Raw genomic sequence first — 24,558 nt, forward strand, 5'->3', positions numbered from 1 at the left:
GGGTGCAACAATGAATGAATGGAATTCCAAAATCTCTGTAGATGTTCATTGAAATGAAAAATAAACAAACTAAATTAAATTTTAAAAAAAAGAAAGAAAAAGAAAGCAAATCTATGGCCACGGAGTGTCAGTAACTATACTATTCTCCAACTCTTTTAATCTTCTCAATGATTATTAAAATCTGCAAATATTATCTTTCTGTAAAATGTATACTAATATTATCAATCTCTATAAAATAGTGGGAATAAAATATCAGTATTTAAAAAAAACATCTGATGGCAAGTTCTACTCTGTCCTACAGGAGGGATGCTATGACTTGGAACTGAACAAATGCCAACAGAGAGGGGTGTGTGTGGGGGGTGTGTTTCTAGTGCTTTGCCAGAGGTTATAAATAGCATGGGAGGAGATTGCCCATTTTTCTCCTGTGGAATAGCAGATGGATTTGAACCATGTTCTTTCGGGTTGGCAACAAACTCTTTACCTCTAAGTTACTGAGGTTCCATTTTATATGTGTGTGTATGTGTATGTGTGTGTGTATTTGTGTATCTATGTATATAAAAATATGTGTATGTATATACATACACACATATATATACACACACACACTTATATATACATACATATGTTTTTTCCTATTGTCCTACATATGTATTTTTCCTATTGTCTTCTTGTTATCTTCTTCTGTTAAAGAGACTCCTAAGACTGAATAGGGTGTGGTAACAGGTATTCTAGGATGGTATTTAGAACCTCTTCACTTTCTTTACACATGAGACTTCAGGAGGGAGAAGATTCTTGACCTTGTCTGGTAGTGTTCATATATCACCTCATTTCACTGCAAGCTCTGCCATGCAAGAGGGATTTCATCACACCCGTTTCTCAAGTGAATGACAAAATGCGCAGAACTCAGAAAGCGGAGCTGAGGGGCATGGCTTAGAACCCATTTCTCTTTAAGTTCCAAACTTAGCTATCTTAATGGTATATAGCTATAAAAAGAAATCGTAAGAGAGAGTGAAAGGACACAGGTGAAAGAAAAAAGAAGGGAAATGCAAAATGACCCCAAAAGTGAATTACAAAACCAAGAGATTCCTAATAAAAATCAGTGGTGCATGTTTTTGCCTTGAGACTGGTTCTAAGGGAGTTTTTAGGGAGCAAAGACAACTCAGGAAATGAGACATGGCTGCGATGATAAAATTCCTTAAAAAAAATGTAGCCTCTGAGAAATAGACAGGCTATCTTATCTCAAGAGGAGAAAAAGGAAGAAATATGGCCAAATGAGAGGCAATTGTGATCCCGTCTTAATTTCTCTTTCTCTGAGCCTCCTCTCCCCTCCCCCACACTCGCTCTTGGGCTGCAGGACCAGGCCACTGTGTTGTGATATATGAGCCATAATTGGCATCATTACAGAGCAGTGATCTCACCAACTCCCCCACCTACTTCCCAAGAGAGGCAGGGAGGGTGGCAGCTGTGGTGGCAGCGGCAGTAGCAACAACTTTCTGAGGGTTCGTCATTGCCACCAAAGCCACTCCAGGCTACTATGATGGGGAGGTGTGGGGGGGTGGGGGGGAAATGGGGATCACTTCTGAGAGTGACCCAAGAATGTGCCCTCCAGGCCCAAGCCTAATCCATCTCACCCCATTTACAGGTCTTTGGAACAAGTCCCCTCCACACAGTGAAATCTACTCAGGGAGGGGCTCAGACTGGGAGGTAGATGGAGGGACAGAGGAGGGAGGAGAGGGGGTGGCTCTCTCTCCTTTCTTCCTCCTGCCTCTTTAGAGTCTAGTTTAGTCTCATCTTCCATGTCTGCTCTTTGCCAAGGTCTTCTCACCTACCCACCCACTCTGAATTACCATATTCATAGAACAGGCATCAGGCTGCAGGAGGAACTCGGAGTGCAGGCACCAGGACAGACATTTAGGCTTCCTTTCTGTTTTGATCTTGAAATAGCTCTACAGACAGGTCACCCACCTTCATACCTCCTCTCTAGATTGTTCTGAAGGGAAGTGAAGAGTCGGGCATTATGGCTCATCTTCCTGTAGCCAAGGCAGGTGAGTGTATGCAATATACATACTGAGTGGCCACGGGGAGTATTCTGAGTACATGTCACGGTGGATGTTGACTTCTTTCAGGTTTGTCTGTTCTTGATGCATTTTGTTGCATGCATGTCTCTGAGCCCATGACATACATGTGCCCTAGTGTGATGCATGTGTGCACATCTGTGTTTGTGTGACAGTTGACGGACTGATGTGCACAAGCCAGGCATCAGCTTGCTGCATGATGGATGAGATTTTTTATGACATCACTGCGCTGGGGTGTGTGTTTATTTATATTTGCATGTGTCAGTGGATGTAAATTTACAAGAAATTTGTTTTTATAAGCTTTTATAAGGGTCATTTAATCAGATTTTCTCCTGGGACTGTTCAGTGCCAGTTATGAGTACTGTTACCTCCTTGATTGAGTTAAGGAGAGGAATTCCATCACAGATGAAAGTGTCTGTCCACTCACATCCATCAGGCGTGAGGAGGAAGAGGAAGCCTTGGGCAAAGCAGTCAGCTTGGTTCACCACCACTCATCTATTACCCTTCACCTTCTAAAATGCCCAGATGACTAAATCCTTCATGATCCCACTTCTCTCAGCCTCGGTCAGGGTCCTTTGGACCAGTAGCTCTACAATATCTTCATGTCCTTTCTGATCATCAGAAAGAGAAATCACATGCTTTTCTGTTTGCCACTCCACTCACAGGAGTGCTGACTCTTACTTTAGGTGGATAATATTCTCATGAGCCCATGTAGTTCCACCTCTAAAAAGAGAGAGATGATCCTCTGCCCTCTAACCACAGCCTCACCTCTGCGCACACCCAGAAGAGTGTGTGAAGAGCATGCTGGCGCTTTGTGAGGCGGGGGAGGAATGCACACAGATAACCTTCTGCTCCAGACATCCCTGGCAATAGTTCCATAAATCACACTGGCCATGAGAAAGAACATTCGATTCCCTGAGCTTCTCATCATGGTCAATTTGGAAATCAGCCCAAGAGGTCAGCATCCCTTCCCTTAGATGAGGTCACACGAGATGCACTCCTGTTTCCTGGAGAGCCTCAGATTAATGCATCTGTCCAGACACCTGGATGCAGCCAGGCAAATCCCTGGCATAAGACCCCAGATTGTCAGTCTTCATTGTGAGTATGTTGTGAGCTGTCCTATCACCACACAAATGATATTTTGAAACAACTCTTTATATTCATTTTGGAGGCAGTTGAGATGCTATGGACAGACTTTGGGCTTTGGGGTAGGACAGGCCTCAGAATTTGGGTCATGCCATGTTAGCTATTCATGTGTTCATTCCTTCATCTGGGAGTTTTCTGCGTCACCCTAGAGAGTGTTGATTTTTTTTTGTACCCCATTGTAACCCTGACTGCTCTTCCCAGATTTACCCATATATCTGTGTCCTGGGATCTCTAGAAGGACAGAATCCAATCTCATTCATCTTTGTTTCTCTAATGCCCAGCACAGTTGTTGCTGTCGTGTACCATCGAGTCAGGACCAACCCATTGCTGACCCTCCCATAAGTTTCCAGAAGCTGTAAATCACATGAGAGAGGGCTGTCTGTCCTTCTGCACAGTACGTATTCCCAACAATCATTCAGATACAATCCCCAAGTTCCTGGAAAGACACGTCTTTCCCTACCAATCACCCGTCTGTGCCCATCATACCTATGGCATAGCCTTCAGGGCACTGCATTTTGACGTTGCTGTTGAGTTTGCTTGGCGCAGGACAGTGGCCTTGGATCTCCTTGCACATATGGAAGGAACCGCTCCAGGTGCCATCTTTCCGGCAGTAGATGGTGTTGCTCCCAAGTCCCTGAACATCACAGAAACATGATCAGGACCAACAGAGATCTCTAGTTCCCAACATCATAAGCACCTGAAGATGAAACTAATTATCAACTCTGCCAAGATCGGTGACTTCTTCTAAAACAATTTCTTAATGAGGGTGCAATGCCAATCCCTCTGGAAGAGAGAGGTAGTGTGAATTAGCACGCTACAGACAGGGACTCGGAGGGCTCAGTACAGCTCAGGGCTTTTCAAAATGTCAGAGAGACAGGAACCCAAGTGCCCTGACTCCTAGATTTTGTTCTTTCAGTCATCTTAATCAGAGCATTCGTCATAAAAATGCTGTTCTGCTCTGTCTTTGCACTGAGAATCCATCTGTTCCCAAAGGCTACTGCAGTAAGACCACTGGTCCTGGGGCTGCGCAGGAGCAGGGAGGTGCAAACAAACCAGTTTCCTTTCAACCTCTGAGAATATCTTGGGTCAAAGTTCTGCCATATACTGACTAAACAACCTTTTCCAACTGAAAACCTTCCTCTCCCCTCCTCTTTCCTCCTTCTTTCCTTTCATTCCTCTCAAGCAATAATGACACAAAGAGGATGAATGACAATGTGTCTATCTCTGCTCCCTCATTTCTTTAAAATAGACAATAATATACAGTTTCTCAATCTCTTGCACAATGTTAGGAAATTGCAGCTTGAAGGTATGTCCCTTCCTCCAGCCCTCCCTTCCAACCTCCAAAATGCTCTTCTGATTACATCTCGGAATTGTCAACTATGCTCTAGGAATATTTATTAGTGCCCACTCTCTACCCAGCTCCATCCGGTCCAATTCCTGCTCTTGTGAGCTGGTGGGGAGAGTTGCCTGAGTGGGCAACCATAACAGAAGTGTGACCGTGCTTAGTGGTAGCATGAAAGGATTGCTCCAGTGCTGTGAGTCCAGAGGAGGATGGAGGGAGGAAGGGAACAGCCAGGGATACTTCTCAGAGTGGACAACATGTGGAAGAGAGTTTTCACAGACAAGGAGAGTAACAGCAAAATTATGGAAAGGCATTCCTGAAAGAAGAAAGACATGTGCAAATGCAAGAGAGCTCAAGGAAGTGCAGAAACTCTGGTGTGGTCAGCCCCTGGTGTACTAAGACCCTGGGGTGGTTCTGATTCTGTGCCTCAAAGGAGGGGGTGGATGAGTGGGCACAGTACATAATGTAGTAAAGAGACAGCATGGGGAATTCAGAGTCTATCCCATAGGAGACAGTTCTAAGTAAGGATCCAGCTTTTGAAAGATTCAACTGAGAACACATGTATAGTCTTTCCCTTCTAGACTTATAATAAGAACAGAAGGTAAGTGAAGCCAGGGCAGCGTCCTACCGCTCTACCAGAGGGACAATCTAGTTAGTGACTCCTCATGACCTTCAGCTTCCCTTCCAAACTCCTGTGCTTGCCTCCAGAGCCTTGTTCGCAGCTTTCGCTCGGCTTGATTCTCCAGCTCATTGCTCCCCACAGCACTAGCGTCAACCCTGAACCTCTGCTCACATTAATTGCATTCTCAAATAAAACATATGCTGTTTCACATCATCATGCATTTGCACTTGCTGCTCCTTCTGTCGGCTGAGACCTCCTCCCATACTGGCCCACCTGGCAAGTATCTTCTTATTGGGCAGGAATCAATCATCCCATCGCCCTGATTTCAACAGTGTACGTGTTACCTTAATGTCTCTGGCACAGACAGCATTGCCTCTTTGTTTACCATCTGTTCCCCAACCAGATGATGGGCTTCCCAAGGCCGAGGAGAGTGCCCTAGTCATCCTTCTATCCTCAGAGCCTTCCACACACAGTGCCCAACCAGCCCTGGTGACTCTCATTAATCACCGACTTATAGATAATCTTGTTCAGTCAAGAGTTGTTTGTGTTAGAGTATTATTGAGGAGAGGAAATGGAGGGCAAACTGTTTTGGAACTATTTTTTAATGAAGAAGATTTAATGAAAATGAATGCGTGGATGAGGAGTAAATGACTCAATGAAGAAAAGCATGAGTCAAGGAATAAATGAACACATGCCTGGGAGAATGAACACATTCATTTAAAGAGCTGAGCCAGGCTGCAGTGCCCTTGTTTGAGGAAACAGCTGCAAATAAACAGGATTCAAAAGAGAAAGGGGGTTTCTCTCTGGACCAGAAGGAGGAGGGTTCAGTTGCAGAGGAAATGTCTCAGGCCACGGGAAAAGAGTAGCCCAGCCTGAGGGTGCAGCTTGAAAAGGCCTGCAAAGCCCCTTCCCAGAGGCTCAGCATGAGCTCAGGGTAAGTTCCTGAAGCATCACATGGCTCCAGAGAGCCCTGATTCCCCCTCCCCGGAGCCCCAGGCTCCAGGCCCCATGATTCTTTTGGGTCCTCAGGGGAGAAAGAAATTGACCCCAATTTCCTGGAGCCTTGGCCTGGGCCTATGATGTATTTGGCCCCCAGCCCCTGAAGGGCTGCAGACCTCAGCACTACGTAGGCAAAACAGGCTAGAGAGCTTGGTTTGTAGCAGAGAATGTACCAGAATTAGCTGGAATAAGGTGAACACATAAAGGACTGGTCTCATTGCCTCTAGTCACTGTCCATTCTGTCCAGTTCATCTGGCACTTTCTGCTGTTGATTCCACCTACCTGAAGTTATGGCATCTTTCTGTTAAGACACCTTAGCCTGCAGAGCAAAGGGAACCTGGGGGAATGGCATTCCTGTCCATCTACAATCTAACCCAAACTGTATTCTGGACCTCTTCTCTTTGTCCCCTGAGGGGACAAATAGTTACTGAACAAAAGGACAGAGGTTTCAGTTCACGGAACACAGGTCTGCTCTCACACATACGGGTCTCCTTAAGCACATCTGACTCCAGGACAATGGTCTACTGTGATGCACCCCAACCTTTATACTAGCAAATCGATTTCCTTACATCCCTCCCAATCTACCATTCTTGCTTGCCCACCTCAACACCTTCACCATTCTGTGTTCTCTAAGTAGGTAGACTTTCTGGAACACTCTGTAGTTTAAATGCTCCTTAAAGGTCAGATCTCAGTGCTCTTAGCACATGTCTATCGCCTGATATAAACGTCCTTCTGATTGAGTCTAGGTTGACCAGAGGCCTGGCATTTTTGTGCCTCCAACCTAAGAAGACCAGAGAACACTATTCCAAAGCACTCGCAGCAAATCTACTGAGTTGGTTTGGCTCTGAATGCACAATTCTGCATGCGAAGGTGGAATTTCTCACAAAAGGACTGGGTATCCCTGCATCTTTGTGGCTGTGCATCCATCTGTGAAAACGAAGCATGCTGCACTCTCTAACTTTCCTACCTTTGTAACTACACAGAGCTACAAAGAGCTGGAAGAAATATAATTACTATAATTACATTATTGAACACCTATATGTCATGCATTTAACATACATTTAAAACATCCCTTTAACAACACAATAGAGTCAGAATCATGTTCCATTTATAGATTTTGAAACTAACGTTCGGTTAGGAAGTAGAAAAGTCACTGTAGAAAGACATCATGGTTGGTAAAACAGTTGTTTTTATATGCTATTGTGGGAAGCAGGAGTGGCATCCACTTCCTAAATAACATGCCTCTGGAAACCCTATGAACTTGGATAAATGTCAATAGTTGTAGAGGGGCTTCAAGCCTTTTGTTCATGGGGTCGTTACGAGTTGTGCTCGACTTGAAGGCAATCAACAGCAACATACGCTTTTGAGTCAGAACCGTCTCACAGGTGACCCTCAAGTAGGTTTTCAGAGGCACAGGAAGGAGACTGTCCATCTTTCTCACCTGAAGCTGCTGGAAGGTTGGAAACACATGCCTTTGAGTTGGCAGTACAGTTCCTTACTAGTAGGGCACCAGCCCTCCCTAATAAAACTGAGGATCCGCATAAAAAGGGAAAGATGTTCAATGAGACGAACTGACATGTTGCCTGAAACACTGGGTTCAAATATAGCAACTCCTACAAGAAGGGTGAGAGACTGGCAATGTGTCCTTGTGCTGTACTCAGGGTTGCTATGCATCTGCATCAACTTGAGGACACCTAATAACCAACAATGTAATGGTCATGAGCACGAACTTGAGACCAATGCCTTTGGTTCAGAATCTCAGCTCTGTCACTTATGAGCTGTACAGATGTGAGAAATCTTGTTATTTCTCTAAAGTCTCCATTTCTTCAGCAGTTAAATGGGCATAGAAGTCCACTGTCTGGTAGAGTCATTTTGAGAAACAAGTAATCTGGTTAATGTGAAGTGTTTTGAGGCCAGAACACAGGGTTAGGTGAGGTTCTTAATCCAGTCCAGTTCTACTTGACTATCTCTAAGGTAACTTCAAAGTGAACCCAATCAGAGAAGGGAAGGTGCCAAAGCCAGGTTGCACAACTAGCAAAAATAAAAAATAAAAGTCTATGAACTGACAATAATGGAAGAAAGAAGGAGTGAGGAGGCATAGATTAATGAGTTAGATGTACTCTCTTCAGTAGAACAACATAAATAAAAAGAAAATCATGAAGGAGAGGATGGCAACATCAGGTCAAGATAGAACCAGGTAATGCAGGGCAGGAAATAAAGCGACCCTTTGGAGGGAGGCTGACCTGTGTAGAAATCTCAGTGTGACCACTTTCTAGTTGTAAAACATGGGTAAGCTACATGGAAATAGTAAAATCAAGTGTGGTGAGTTTAAATGAAGGCACCAGTAGCAAGCACTTGATCTAGCAACTGGCATGTAAAACCAAACCCAACTCATTGCCCCTGATTCGACTGTAACCCACAGAGAACATACAGGACAGGGGAAAACTTCCTCTGAGACTTTCCAAGACTGCAATCTTTACAAAAGCATGCTGCTACTTCTTTCTCCGTTAGAGCGGCTGGTGGGCTTGAAGCACCAACCTTTTAATTAGCAGCCAGACTCCCATCCACTATACCACCAGGCCAGGACTCCTGGGCATGTAACAAATTCTTGGTTAACTGTAGTTGTCACTGATTATTTCTCTCTCTTTCTGGTCAAGCTTTCGCAGAGTGGTGTGTGTGCTATGTGCTGTGCTGCTAATCCAAAAGGTCAAGGTTGGAACTGCACAGTTGCTTTGCGGGGAGAATTCTGATGAGAAATCTCTTTTTACGATTTACAGCTTTGGAAACTCACACTACCAGTAAGACTGATGGCAGTGGACTTTTATTTTATTTGAAATGATATTACAATGATGCCATACAGCCCCGAAGTGAAGATGCACATCAAGCAAAGCCTGTGCAGTGACATGGTTAGGAAACCTAACATTTGGTTTGAGACCTTGCTCTATGTGACTTGGGCTAAGTATTGTACCATTTCTGAACTTTTGCAGGTTTCACCTGTTGAATAAGTGTGTTGCAACAGGAGTTTCTGTGGTCCTTCCCTGTTCTAAGGTCATAAGGGTCTGTGCTCTGATTTTTCCGAGGAGGCCTCGGCATGACTGAGCCAGCATTTGGCAACCTTGAAAAAGATGTTGCCTGTAACCTGCATAAATGTCATCCATATGGGAGTCGCACTGTGGCCACAGAACTCATGAGGGTAAAGAGTCAGTCCCTGCCACTTGTGGCTTTCACAGCCAACTTCTGTCATCCAAGCAATGAACTGGAAGCATTACTGAGTGCACTCTCCCCTTCCTCTCTTGCTTCTGCTCAGTTGCTGGAATTTCTCTGTCTTCCCACAGCAGCCCTTGTGCAGGCACCTTCTGTGGAGCCTGCCCCATTCCATGCCGGTCCTGCTCATCTAATCACCTACAAAACCCTCATGGTGCTCTTTACGTGCAACAGCATTGGAGTTAGCCCCTCTAAAGGCCCAGGAGCATCTGAGCTGGATTAAGTGGGGAGACAATTAACACTTCTCTCGGGTTGTCTAGCTTTGGATCCCTCTGGCGCTAGCCTGTCAGGGAAATCTTTCCTCTCTCTGCTGGGGGAGGTGGAAAGGGCAGGGGCTGTGAAATCTAATTCCTCTCCATAACGATACTAATTCCTATCCATAACGATCAGTGAGAATTTTCCCCTCTGGGAGCCTTCTTCCCTCATATGTAAAATAGGAATATTGTTTCTTTTTCTAGTGTTAGGGTTAGGTGCAAGTTGTCAAGCCAAGAGAGCATCTGTACCATCACCTTGGCACCCAAGAAATACTAAAAAAGTATAACTGTTATTCCTAAAGTTTTCTGTTTGGGTTAGAGGAATACACATACAGTAATCTTCAAGGTAAACTGTCTAAGATGATACCACTAGTCATATAGGGGTATATACATTTAAATTTAAATTCATTAAAAGAAAATCTAATATTTAGTTCTTCAAGTGTTCCACAGTCACATGTGGCCAGTGGCTACCATACTGTACAGCATACGTATAGATCATTTTGTTATTAGTAAATCCCACTGGACAGTATTGACCTGGAAAGACTCAGTAAATATTCTATAGGTTTCTCTGACTCACACTAGTCTTCTTATCCCACATGTTGGCCTTATGAAAAAGGGCTTTGGCGTTTTAGAATTGTTAGGGTGCTGCCGGCCAAATGACTAGATTTCAAGTCCCTGCCTTTGGTTGGATAACTTTTCAGAGTCCCCATGAAGCTCAAGGATTCTCAACATTGGAAAGACATATTTGTGTCTTTTCTAAAGGCTGTATTTATGGTTGTACACTGCACAACTTCAAGTACTTGCAATACTCTGTATTTATTACTTCATTTCATCCTCACATATAAATCACTGCTGTTGTTCGGGGCTGTAGAGTATGAATGACTCTTGGACAGCAGACTTGAACTGGGCATTATTCTGTGTCTCCTCACCATCTCTGACACACTTGAGTCCACTGCTGAAGTCACTGTGTCGGTCCATCTCATAGAGGGTCTTTTTCTCTTTTGCTGACTCTCCACCTTTCCAAGTATGATGTCCCTGTCCAAGGAACAGCTTGTCCAAGCAACACAATCAAAGGATGGAAGACAAAGCTTCCCCATCTTTGCCTCCAAGGAGGATCCTGGTTGCACTTTTTCTAAGACATATTTGTTTGCTCTTTTGTCAGTCCATGAAATACTCAATACTCTTTCCCAACAAAAAATTGATGCTCAAAGGCAACAATTCTTCTTCAATCATTCTCATTCATTGTCTAGACGTGCAATAGGTAATTGAAAAGACCATGGCTGAAACAAGAGCACTTTAGTTTTCAGACTGACATCACTGCTCTTCAGTAATTTGGAGATATCTCTGACAGCAAACTTGCTCAGTGCAATACATCTCCTGATCTGCTGGTTGCAGGTACCAAACGGTGTTGATTGTTGATCTAAGCAAGATGAAATTATTGAACACTTCAATCCTTTCTCCATCTATCATAATGATACCTATGAGGTAGATAATATGATCTATTTCCATTATATACATGAGAAAACTGAGGCTTGGAGAGTAAAGTAACTTGACCAAAGTCCTCCAGCTGCTACCAGTATATGGCAAAGCTGAGATTTGAACTCAAGAGTTCAGGATCCAAATCATCCTGGTTTCCAAGTAATGAATGAAGTAGAGGGAAGACTAATTTTAAATGTGCTTTTAGTGGTAGTGGGAGGAAGTGTGTGGCTCCCTTCCTGTATACTACTCTTCTCCCCACTCCATCCTTTCCCGCTAAGGATCTGGAACTTGTTTGAGTAACAAAAATTTTTCTTCCATACAAGCTGTTAGATTCAAGACACCCTGGGCCGTACGTTTCTGCTGTGTTTACAGACAGTGAGAGGGGATCTGAGGTGAATACTAGATTTGGCTCTCAGGCCCCTGGTCTGAGGGTAGAGGAAATGCACTTTCAGTACAAACTCGAAACGTCAATTGTATCAGGAGCCCATTTGGCATGCACTCCCCTCATTCTTTGAGCCGACAAGCAATACCCTGCTCCTTTGAGTATAGCCTCTCTGCCAGTTGCCAAAGAGAGCTGCTTGAGTCATTTGATAAATTTACATTTTCTTCTCCTTTAAATACAAACTGGCCATGAAAGTTCCTTGGCAGGCCCCAGGCTGACTGGGTTTCAGTCTGATAACATGACCACGGCCAGAATATGATTTGGCTCAGCAGTTTGGGTAACTGTTAGCAACAGTTTTATGTAAGGGAGTGAGCGGGAAGTTGATCAGCCTGCGTGAGGCCATGGTAATCTCTAGCCTTTGCTTGTTCTGGCACCGGCTGCGTCTCTCATGGCAGTCAAGGATGGCAGTGGCTCGGAGCACAGATGCCCCTGAGTTTCCAAACAAGGATTTTCAGAGAGTGTCTAATTGATGCCCTCGATTTACAGTTAGGGGGACCTGCGTTCTGAAAATGACACTGCCAGGGCCAGTAATGTCACTTAAACTGGCTGAGTAACCTCTCTGAATTTTCAGTGATTGGTTTATTTATTATCCTTCAGTCTGGAAAGAAGAAACTGACTTATGTGCCAATTGTGTTCTTTTATTCTTTTTATATTGTTATTCTATTCATATTGTTATTTTTGCATTGTTACATTCTATTTATATTGTTATATTCTATCTATATTATTCTTCTATGTATATTGTTATACTCCATTGAGCTAGAACCCACTCATAGCTGATCTTCTAGATGGTTTTTAAAGGCTGTAAATTTTATGAAAGGAGACAGCTATAAATAAACAAACAAATACAATATCATGTTATGAAGAAGAAAATGAGGCCTAAAGACAGAATATCTGTATTGGTTATATTCTTATTATACACAATTCAGAAATAAGTAGACAATCTCCTGGAGAAAGTGGTTCTTACAATGTGGTCACTGGTAATGGCAGCAGAGAGGAATAAAAGTATTGCTGTCAAGTTCAAGGAGGCTTACCTGGGAGGCATCACTGTCTTCACACTTGATTGTACACTGGCTGTTGAAGGAGTGGCCATTAGTGCAGCTGTAGATTCCTAAGAACTTGGCTGGAGGTGGGTCACAGGTCACAGGGTCACATTTCCCCTCTTGCCAGCTGCCATCCTGGGTGCACTGTATCTTGAAAGCCCGTCTTCGGGTAACAGTAAAAGAGACATCTTGATGACCCAATGGGCATACCCATGTCCTACTGAAACACTCAATTTTCCCTTTGAGCTGCCTAAACCCTGATTCTCTTCCCTCAACTATGATTCTCTGCCTCTTATTTTAGAGTGGGACATTGTAGAGATTAAGCACATTCATTGACATTTTCAGCAGGTGTGTTAGCCTTCCTTCTAGTTACATGCAGAGCTCAAATTCAAACCCTGCCAGCCCTTCTCATCGTCTTTCCCAGATTCTCACCAGAGCTGACACAATGACGGCATTAATACCCACCAGTGAACAACTACAATGTGCAGGTATTTTGTTAGCACTTTACACGCACCTCCTTATGTAGTCTCCACAAGAACCTTACGTGGCAACTGTCATGATCTTATTCATCTCAAACCCCAGTCAACCCAAACCTGCCTCTAGCAAGGAAATGAGCACTTCTATTCAATTAGGTTGTCAGACCTGACCCTCCTCCCCAGAGCTCAAGAGTTTTCGTTTCTAGCTCCACTTACTTTTTTGACTTCCGAGAAGCGCCACGGACGTGGAACCCAGGTTTGCACTTGTACTTGCAGAAAGAGCCCACCTTGTGCTTGTTATCCCGGCATCTGGCTGTCTGGAGGTCTGCGTTCTCCACTGGGGGTGGAGCCAGGCACATGAGCTCACACAGAGCCTCTGGGAAGGACCACAGACCATCCTCCATGCAGGTCAAGAAGCTGTTGTTGCCTGGAGGACACAGGTAGGCAAGGTTAGCAGAGAGAAGGGTCTCTGACAGCCAGGGTAACTCATGAGCTGCCTGGACTTACAGAGATATGAAGAACCAGAGGATGCTCCAGGTGGAGGACCTGGGGAATTGAAGGAGACCTCTGGTGGCATAAGCCATTAAGAGTGATTGCCGCCAACCCAAAAGTAGCACCTTTCTGTGAGTTGAATCCATCAGCAACTCCACAGGAGAAAGATGAGCAATCTCCTTCTGTGCAATTTGCAGCCTTGGGAACCCACTGGGAACCAGCTATGAGTTGGTACTGATTTGGCAGCGATGACCATTGTGTGACTGAGTGAGTAGGGAGTCAAAAGTATTGCCACAAAGCTGTGGCCCACATGGATGAAGCGATTTGCTCTACATCAGTTCACTCCCTCATTTTCTTAACACCACAGAGTTGGAACCAACTCACTGCTGACTTTCCTCCACTGGGTTTCTAGAAGCTGTGAATCACATGAGAGGACCTAGCCCATCAGAGCCACTGGTGGAGTTGAGCTTGGGTTAGCAATGTAATTCTCTATAGACTACACCGTTTGAGTTTTAAGTCGGTATCTACAGTGTTTTCAAATTCAAGCTTCCTGTCTACTGATCCTGAACCTTTTCTGGACTAATACAGATAGCTCCTCCTTGCTTTCCAAGTAGGACATATAAGCCCAGAGATGAAGGTACTTGCATTCTAGACACTGATCTAAGCTGCTCTCAGAATTTACTTGGAGCGCTCATCTCAGTATGTCAAATAGAATCAAAGTACCACACCCATTCAGGGTCCCTATATCCACGTAGCTACACTGGTGTCCTCAGTGCCTGCAAGTGACACCATCGTGTGGTCTGGAGGCTTGGTTTTCTTTTCAGGCTCCTGTGCTCAGTGAAGTTTTGCCAAAGCAGCTGAGCGAGCAGCACTTCCTCTGCAGCCTGTGCCAGCTCTGACAGACGTGTTGATTGCCATCAGGAAGCTGGCCTGATGGGGAATGTTGAGAATGAAAGTAAAACATGGAGAGTTAGGCTTATCACTGCCAGATCGTATATTATTGAGGTACAGATGGCCCAAAACCTCCCTAAGACAAAATTAGAGGAGATGAAACTTGTGTTTCTCAACCAAATTCTCCTTTCCCCACTTATTACTGAATGGTGTTGACAACCAGGGCAGGACATGTGCTGGAGGCTCCAAGATTTGAAGGTTGGAAAGTCTGATAGGGAGCGGTAGGGAGTGATAGGGAGGGAGCTGACATTTACTAAGCGTTTTCTGTGAACCGAGCACTTCTGATGTGCTGTCTCATTTCTTCTGGCATCTGGCAGTGAGATGAATGTGACAATTTCCTCTTGAAAATAAAGGCTTACAGAAAAGAAAATGACTAGCCTAAGACAACACTGGGACTTAAAAGGTTTTGGATAACTACAAAGATGGTTGTTTTTACGAGAAAGTTGGTTATCTCTGTTCATTGCTGTTTGTGTTAGCTATTTTGAGACAGTCTCCTGTTTGTAGGAAGAAAACAAGTGATGCTTCCTGTAAGGGTTTTTGGGTAGGTTAAACGAGACAACATTCATGAAGAATATCTGGAATAGTGCTGAGAAAATTCCTGCTTTTCTCTTAACTACCTTTCTTTGCTTTTCCTCTTACTCTGTTACCTTCACCAGCAAACGTGTATGGACCAAGGGAGTTGAAACCTTCAGTCACATCACAAGCTTTATTCAGTGACTCCTAATATGCCTCATACTGCTTCATATGCTGAGGACAAAGCATTGAACAAAACCAGTCAAAACCTTACCCTCATGAAGCATGTATTTTAGTAGGAGTGAGAGGCACAGAAATTACCTAAAGTATCTGCTGAGTTAAAAGACAGTGAGTGGCATGGAGAAAGGAAAGCAGGACAGGCAAGAAAGAAGGGGGAGAGTTGTTTGCGATCTGATGGTGGCTTCCTTTCTTCTCTCATCCTCCCCTGGATGAGGGTCAGTGAAGGAGAGGAAGACTCTCAGTGACGTGGACTGACACAGTGACTGTAGAAATGGGCTCAAGTGTGTTAGAGATGGTGAGAATGATACAGGGTAGGACAGGGTGCAGATCTGCTGTTCATAAGGTCACTATGTATAATACTCAACTTGATGGCACATAACAAAACTATACATTTTTCAGTGTCATTTCTCCAATGAGCATAAACCAGTTCAAACACAGGGCAATCTGCAGCCTTCCAAAAAACTTTGGTGTGGGTAAATGTTAACGCATAGTCCACCAGCATTTGGGTGTGCCAGAATGAAAATGGCACTGAAACAGAGGAGGGAGAGAACCGTTTAAAAGAGAGATATAACTGGGTATTTTTGTCATCACAGGAGACTAGAGCGAGGACCTGGGGGAGGGTTTGTAAAACAATGAAAGAATCTTTTCTTTTACTTTTCCATAATTTTTGGACTCATGTACTTATAACTTGTTAGTCAAATTTGTGTCTTCTAGGTTGCAACACCCCCATGATACATCTTCAAGGATATGAACATGTACAGCCAAGCACAATCAATAAGAGTGCATCTAAATTCCAAAATCAATCTCCATAATAGTCTGTGTGTTTCCTACTGCCAAAGGGGCCCTTTAGAGTAGTGAGAGAAGATCTTCACCCTGAAACCCACAGCGTCCCTTTTCAGCAGGAAGTAGCTAAGAGAATACGCCATCCCCTTTTCCTTATGACTCAGGGTGAAGTCTCTCTCAGGGAGGAGTGATAGGGAATGGCAAAGGACACACTGACAAAGAAGATTAATCAGAACTGGCTTTGACAAGCACTGTGGCATTTGGACAAGAACAAACTGGGAGGAGGATAGAGAGAATAGTGCAACAATGAATGAATGGAAGCCCAAAATCTCTGTAAATGTTTATGAAAATTAATAAAATATAATTTAAAATAATAAAAAAAAAATTTAAAAAAAAAAGAAAAAGAAAATGGCAGTAGGGCCTGGCTACGTCTGCAGACTGGTGGCTACTGGGAATTGGTGTTATGCTGATGGAGTCTTGCGCCTTGCTAAGGGTCATGTAAGGAACGTTCAGGGTTCTTTTGGCTTTGACCCCAAGTAGGGGTCAGCATATTGAACTTGCCAGATGGCTTGCGGGTCTCTGGCTCATAGTCCACCAGCATTTGGACATGTCAGAATTAAATGGTACAGCAGTTGTTTATTTGCTCTACTAAAGTAACTTGGAGTTGGTGTGATGGTGAACATTTGTGCCATAGGTGTGTACACACCATAACTGGCTACCCATCATGGGAAGTGTTAGCGGGAGCTCCTGGATTGATTGAAACTTAGAAGCAGGAGCAGCATTCACTTCCTAAACCGCATGCCTCTGGAAACTTTGTGATGGCCTTTGTATTTAAATGTTGGTTGGGCCCGCCCGAGAGCCTATTGCCTCTTGCTATTGCTATTTCATTCTGGAGGAACTTCTAAGCTGTATAGCAAGCACTCTTCTCTCAGTCTGCTGTACTAAGTTCAATTTGGGTTTGCTGTGAAGCTGAACCTTTTGCCATTGGGGGTCAAATGCCATAACGACTGCCCATGATGGACAGTGTTTGGTGGAGCTCCCAGTTTTAAAAGAGGTTTAGAAGCAGGAGTGGTATCCACTTCCTAAACCACGTGCCTCTGGAAACACACCCCGAAGAAACAAACGACAATAGTTACAGAAAGGCTTCAGGCCTTTTGTTCATAGGGTTGCTATGAGTTGTCCTCTACTTAGAGGCAATGAACAACAACAACAACAACAACAACAACAAATGTTAATAAAGAAAAATAAATTGCTTCTATAGCAAGTGAAAAGAGATAAGGGCCCAAAAGGTTGATACGAACCATTTAACTTGTAGAGAAGCAGAGAATCTTCCAGAATACCACAGACTATATAGCTTTCTTCTTGCTTTGTCCTTGCAATCAGAATAGTCTTTTGAAGAACTCAAGTGCCGCAAAAGCTTACAAAATCCCCCAAGAGAGAGAGCGTAGTTTTTGATAAAGGTTTAAGATTCTTAAAATGTAGCATACATATAATACAAATTACAAATGGTGAACTGAAAGCCATTGTTCTCTTGCAGCAGAATAATGTGGAGGGAAATGCTAAATGTTATTCAAGAGAGAAAATGCGAACCACGAAGGAAATGTGGAGAGAAGAGGAATAAGAGTTAGCAGTGACCAGAGTTAAGAAAGTAACCAGCAGGAACTGTTGACTCAGGACCATGGACATGCCCTCTCCATCCCTTTTCCAGCAATGAAGAGAGTTCAAGGAGATGCAGCCATTAAGCTGTGCCAAATATGTACTTTCATGCCCCAGCTGTAGCCACTGTCCTGGCATCTACAATGAAGTTTGGAAGAAGAAGGGTACGCCAGGTACTGTCTATGCCCTGCCCTCTGTTCCATGGGAATAACCCTTGTATTTTGAAGGCTACTTACTCACTGCATCTACTCCTTTTTCTTTTACTGGTCATGGATGCATGCCCAGCCCACATATAGGGCAATCTCAGAATACTGAAGAATTAGTGCTTCTGGAAGTAGCATTCAATCAATGACAGACTTGGTAGATAAACACATGAGTTTTTATAGCAGGAATATCCCGAGGACTATTTCATACCACCTCTCAGAGATAATTCCAGAGAGATTATAATTTAGTTGCCCACAGTGCTAAGTAGCTCTACAAGAAACTCTTACTGACTTTCATTCTCTCTCTTCTCCACTTGTAATGACTATTTCTAAATGGAACATGACTCAGAATATAGCTAAATGTTAGAGTTCTCAGGCAAGGGCTGAGTTTAGAGATGAGAAATGCTATACATCCCAATACTTCTATTTTCTCATCTTTTAACATTAGGACAATTAATCTTCCACAATCCTTCTGCAAATGTGATCAGAGATTTCATCCGCTAATAAGTACTAGAATGATTTGTAAACTGTAACAACGACAACAAAAGATGCACCTATTCTTATTATTCCCTTTAAAAAACTACTGAGAAAATCCAATCTTTCTAGGAGTCCCTTTCACACCAAAATTAACAAAGAGCAGGGCACACAGAGTGAACTGTTACCTCTGGTTTTCTTAGCACTTGTCACATTGTGCTGGCACTGTTCGCTTTTTATGGCCAGGGACTCTTGTCCCTTTACTCCCAGGGCCAAGTCCAGTGTAGAAGGTCAGGGACAGGATAATGAGCCATCATGCAGGTCTTCAGAAGGACATTCATTGGAGAAAACTAGTATTTACTATGTGTTTCCTCGGGGTCTTGGCTTATACAATCACTTATTTTCAACATCAACCAGCGCTCCAATGTGTTCACTCCTAAGTCTGCTTTACTAGAGAAGATACTGAGGTTCACAGACATGAGTAAATTTTATCACCTGACCCCCAACACCGGGAAAATGGCAAAGCCAGTTGGACTGGTTCCATAGCTGGTGCTCTTTTTTGCTTAAACCATGCAATGTGGAAAGGGAAATTGAAGACTGCAAGAAGAGCACAGAAAATATTGAAGAGAAAAAAGTTGTTTGTTCACCTGTTTACCTCCTGGTTTGAGAAGGAAGGCAAAGGAGGTGGTATTAACAGGCCCAAGAGAGAGTTAACAAGACTTTTCTCCCAGTTCTCAGTGTAGCTTTTCTAAGCAAAAGCATAAATCCTAAAATCTGCATTCAGATGGAGCTCAGGACCCAGTTACTTGAAATACCACTTGGTCCCAGTGAGCAAATGTGGCAACTTGTGTTCTTACAGGAAGAGCAAAGTTAAGATCAACATCAACTAACAGAATGAGAATCCTCTTGGAGTTTCATCTTCACAGCAGGGGACACACTCCCCCATCTTCTGCAGAGAAGCTAAGGCAGAAGGGTATGAATCACTTTGATTAAGAATTATTATTAGCCACAATGTGGGCTGTAATAATCAATGCTAATTTATACACCTCTCTTTCCCAAGGGCCTCTGATTGAGAGGAGAAGTATGATTTCCTAGTCTGGAGTTATTAATACACCACACATCTGGGCAAATAGGGCTTGGAGAAGGACTCAGATGGCCCGGAAGTCAGAGAGTTTACAATTTCCACTGGTCACATCATCTCCCTCTAATCTAAATCCTTACGAGTTCTCAAATGAAATGCCTAGAGCTTTTTCATTGAAATGTTCTTCATTTAAAAAGGAAGGGCTGTTTATTAGAAATGCTTCCTTCCTTTCTTTCTTTCACAGCACTGATGGGTCTTTCACTCATTTTTTAAAAACAAATGTTAACAGGGTATTTCTTTCAGCAATTCAGCCAGCCAATCAATGCAATTTAGTGGATTTTATTATGTTCCAGGCTTTGTGTTTGTTAAAAGAACATAGAATAAGATTAGACTCACTGTCCAATACAGGGACTTATAGTCTAGTATGGGTTCTGAGCCTTTTGGAGTCACAAGGTCTTACCTTTGGAGTCTATTTGAAAATTTGATGAAATGATTGATCTCTTTACAAAAGCTCAAAGCTCACCATACACAGTATTGTGTCTGTGTGTGTAAATGCAGACTTCCTTCTTTATTCTTCAGAAGACCACTCATATACAGACTTCCTAATTCTTCAGAAGCCCACTCATATATACTGTCCGGAATTAGAGACTCCACAGTGAGACCTCATGCTCAAGTGCCATTATGTTCTTGGAATTTGATGGTGGAGCAATGTTGCCCCTAATAAACTAGGCAAAGGAGAAGGTTCTAGTGCCTCTCAGAATTGTGCATAATGTTGGATCCAAACACTAAACTATAAGGAGCATTCATCCTGAAAACATCACCATAATTTTGTACATATTTATTTTCACAGGACTCTAGTTTTTCCAACTTTCCAATCATCTAGTTAGGCTTGATGTGCTCTGAAGACACTGGCAGTTTGGATACTGTGGAGTTCCTAAGCCAGCCTCTTAGTCATTTCCAAGATTTGGCCTCTTCTCCAACATGTCTGACTTTGTTTTATTTAGCTCTAGGTTTCTCGGACCTAGCCCAAGATGACAACATCAAATGCCTTCAGTCTACATTCACTCCTCTGCCTAATCAGTCCGACTTAAGGACTAGCTGTCGGCTTTAGAGACAGACAGACCCACCTGGCTTCGAATGTGGCCTCTAAACTTACTAAATGTGCGATGTTGGACAAGCTCTTTAAATTCTCTGATATTCAATTTCCACCTCTCTGACAAAGAGAATCATATTAGCACGTATGTTTTAGGCTCTAATCATGCAAAGAAAATAAGTCACATCTGTTCCCAACATTACTCTCTCTTTTTCCCCCCTTTGTCTCCCTATTTTTTTTCTCTCCTTTCTTTCAAGGTTTGCAGGGGTCTAGAATCTCTATCCATATTCTACCTTTTTCTTTTTTCTGCACACTCAGAGAGTTTCCACACATACACTTGGCGGAAAGAAATCAGGAGTACACAAAATCACATTCAACCTTCAGTTTGGGGCCCAGGAAAGAAGGCCTGGGAACAACCTCTTGGCTTATCACAAATGAAGCAAGCCTCGTGGAGTCAAAGGACTGAGTACCTTTCAACTGCGCAGGGTGACGACACTGGAAGGAGCACGTGCTTCCAAATGTGGTCCCTTGGAGGCAGGTAAAGGAGGCTGCGTACACGTGGTGCTGGTCAGGCATGCCACAGTCCACTGGCTCGCACGCCACCTGCTTGTTCCACTTGCCCTCAGTGCAGGTCACCGTGACGCTATGTCCTGTCTGAAAGACAGAGAGTGAAGGGAGTAGAATGAACTTCCCCAAATGTGGCAAAATAACCTTGTCATTTTGACTATAGGTCAAAGTCTTACCTGAGCCCAAGGAGACCAATGTTAACTGCCTAATTTTGCTTCATTTCTTTGTGATCGTAACAACTGTATACATAAAACAGTTTGGTTCTCACTTTACAGATGTGGAAATTGAGTAGCTTCTTACCACAGGGCCACCAGAGCTCCTCTATCCATCTATGCTGTTGTTGTTGTTGTATACCATCGAGTCAGAACTGACCCGGAGCTGACCCTCTGGTGGGTTTTCAGAGGCAAGTGATTGCACAGGAGGAGATTTCCCATCCTTGTCCTGCAGAGCAGCTGGTGGATTTGAACCACGTGTTTTCGGCATTGCAGCACATCTTCTTACCACCAGGCCTTTAGAGCACCCCTATCTATCTATAGCTTTCATAATTATGCTTTCATTTTATTAATGAGAATCTTTAACCCACAGACCTCACAAGATATGATGACTTCTTCCAAGAAACCCTCTATTTTCTCTAGGCTCTAAGTTTCAGGAGCCCGCTGTTTTGCACAGAGAAGGCTTTACCTGAGGATACAGGAGACCTGTAAATCCATCTTCTTTGCTATGAGACTATATGTAATTCTCCTATTGTTAAAATGGCACACTGAACCCAAGGATTGCTGGAAGAGCTCCTCCCTGCTCAGAGATTTGATTAATAGTAAAGAGATGTAGACATGAAGAAGGAACAAGACTGGAGAAAGTGAAAGGGTGACAGAGAGGTGCATGGGTGGGAGGGTGAGGCCACACTCCAGAGTTTAGGGAGGGAAAGTCACCAGCTGCAGAGAAGTTTCCTTTCAAGGACACTGCCAAATCTCAGGGGACAGGGGACTCCAAGTGTTGATCTGGGATTTTTAAGGCAGTGTTTTCCCCACTCTTAAGTACACATCAAAGAGAATAGAGGTTCTTTACTGCTAAAGCAGCCTAATTGTTTCCACAGGAATTCAGACCTGAAGCACAGCAGTAAATGTCTAAGAAGAGTAATCGAGGGTTTCAGAATTCCCAAATGGGAAACTATTCAAGCCCTGACGCTGTGTACAAATAGGCATTCCCAACAATGAGGGGTTTTACTGATGGACTGTAATCTAACCCTAAGTGGACAGCTAGATCCTTCTTTGTCAATCATACATCGAACCATGTCACTTCCTTCAATTGCTCCCTGTTGCCCTTAAGAGAAACAACAAATTTCCTGACCAGGCTGATGGGTTCTGAAGAGTTTGTCCCTGACTGCCTCTCCAGCTTCACCTCTAGGGCAGCTCTTTCTCACAAATAGGCTTCCACATACTGTTCTTACCTATATTAAAAGCACATCCTCCCTCCCTCTGGCCCTCCATCCTTCCCAACATACAATTCTTTGCCCAACTGTCTCATTTTCATATCTTCTCTACTAGACAGCATTTGTGGAATTCCCCTGTATTTGGACAGCACCCTGTATGTCTCTTTACAGTGTTTATTATGCATTGATTGCTCCTCCTCTTCCTAATATGTTAATGACCTCCTTTTCTGTAGTACTTTGTACAATATCTGGTTCACAGTAAACAGATGGTTTGCAATAAAGGAACACCTCATTGTGAGAGGGCCCATCTCTTTCTAGAGTAGTTCAGTCAATCGTGGCATCGTTCTGACCATAAGTAAGGGTCATTCCAAAATGCCTGAGCCCTTGTATTCCAGATCCGCATTCTACACACAGCCTCATACATATGGTGTCTATGGAACATAGAAAAGACAGCCTTACAAATTCCAGACCAATCTCTCTAATCCTGTAGCTGTTCATTCTAAAATATATATTGAGCATCCGCCATGTGACACCATTCAATAAACGTACTGGAGAGTCGCTTGAGAACAAGACCAATACCTGATCAGCCCTCCCTCGCCGGCAGGGGATCTGAGCCCAAACTTGTGCATACCTGGCTCTTGATCAGCTCATCATCCCGCTGGATCTGGAGCACGTAGCCCGTCCGGCAGCTCACAGAACACTGGACCCCGTGGTAGCGGTCACTGCTGGAGCAGTTGAGGGAAGCATTATCCACAGTCAGCTCTGGGCAGTCGGTGGCCTCACAGGCTAAGTGGACACAGCTGAGAAGAGAAGGAAGAGGATAAGAGGGAGTTTCCTCCTCAGGACAATTGTACTTCATCAGAATGATGAAAGCTAAGGGTCTCCCTCTTCAAAAGTTAAGAGGGCTCAGACTGAGCAGTAACAGGGGAGCAAGCTTGGGTGAAGAAGGTAGCTCTGGAAACAGTAGTTAAAGCTTACCCTTAAGAAAACCCATCAGGGCTCATACACTACCATTTGATAACTTAGTATATTAGCAAACTTCAATCTTCTCAGAGTCTCAGGTCTTCCACATGTAGAAATGGGATCAAGATGATAATACCAAGTATTTCTTTCATGTCTGTCTTTTCCTCTGCCAGATACTAAGTCAAGGAAAGACTTTTTTTTTAAATAGAACCCACTTTCAAGTGGTACTATGAGAGTTAAATAAAAGACTTAATAAAAAAAATGCATAACAAAGCTCTTGGCATGTAGCTTGTGCAAAACAAAAAAAGGCATCTGATGTTAGAAAACTCTCACCCAGTAGGTTAGCTTGCTGTACTGCCATGGATTGTGTTATTACAATGCTAAAAGCTGTTCTACTGGTATTTAAGATCACTCACAGTGAACATGTTTCACTAGGACTTCCAGACTAAGACAGACTAGGAAGTAAAATGTAGAGATCTACTCCAAAAATCAGTCAACAAAAATAAAAGGATCACAAAAGAATGCTTTCTGATATAGATTACAAGATCCTTAGCTTGGGAGAGAGTGAAGACACGATGGCTTCAACAGAGGATGAGAGCGTTAACAAGAGTTGTGATGAGGTTACAGGACTTGGCAAGGCTTCTTTCTGTTAATACATGGGGAAACCACGAGGCACAGCTGAATTGATGGCAATTAACTACCCTCAACAATAAAGTAAATCTGCTTTCGTTAACCAGAAGCTGTGAGACCATGCCCAAGGTGCCGCTCTGCATTTCAGTGTGCCTTCCAATTCTATGAACATTCTGGAGCCAGGAAACTCAACAGGAGTAACAAGTTTAGAAATTCTTCTTAAACTCTCAAGTGGCACAGAGAACATGCATTGTTTCCTGCGGTGGCCCCTGTTCCTTCTTCTGTCAATTGGATCCTTCTTACCCTGCAGCTGAAGTTCCACGTCAGTTTCTACAGGGAGTGTT

General features: G+C 43.5%; 1 protein-coding gene across 1 annotated transcript in view; it reads right to left on the bottom strand.

The window, feature by feature from the left end:
- The window catches only part of PAPPA (pregnancy-associated plasma protein A, pappalysin 1), a 305,562-nt gene that overhangs the window by 30,952 nt on the left and 250,052 nt on the right, over positions 1-24,558 (bottom strand). Inside the window, exons 15-19 of the mRNA XM_006890754.1 lie at positions 23,253-23,421; positions 21,096-21,279; positions 13,356-13,566; positions 12,655-12,826; positions 3,708-3,855 (exon numbers count right to left, since the gene is read on the bottom strand). Coding sequence (XP_006890816.1) covers positions 3,708-3,855; positions 12,655-12,826; positions 13,356-13,566; positions 21,096-21,279; positions 23,253-23,421 — 884 coding nt within the window. The remainder of the gene's footprint in view (positions 1-3,707; positions 3,856-12,654; positions 12,827-13,355; positions 13,567-21,095; positions 21,280-23,252; positions 23,422-24,558) is intronic.

Source organism: Elephantulus edwardii, unplaced genomic scaffold (assembly GCF_000299155.1).
Source record: "Elephantulus edwardii isolate Elephantulus edwardi_28Jun2011 unplaced genomic scaffold, EleEdw1.0 scaffold00092, whole genome shotgun sequence".
NCBI lineage: Eukaryota > Metazoa > Chordata > Mammalia > Macroscelidea > Macroscelididae > Elephantulus > Elephantulus edwardii.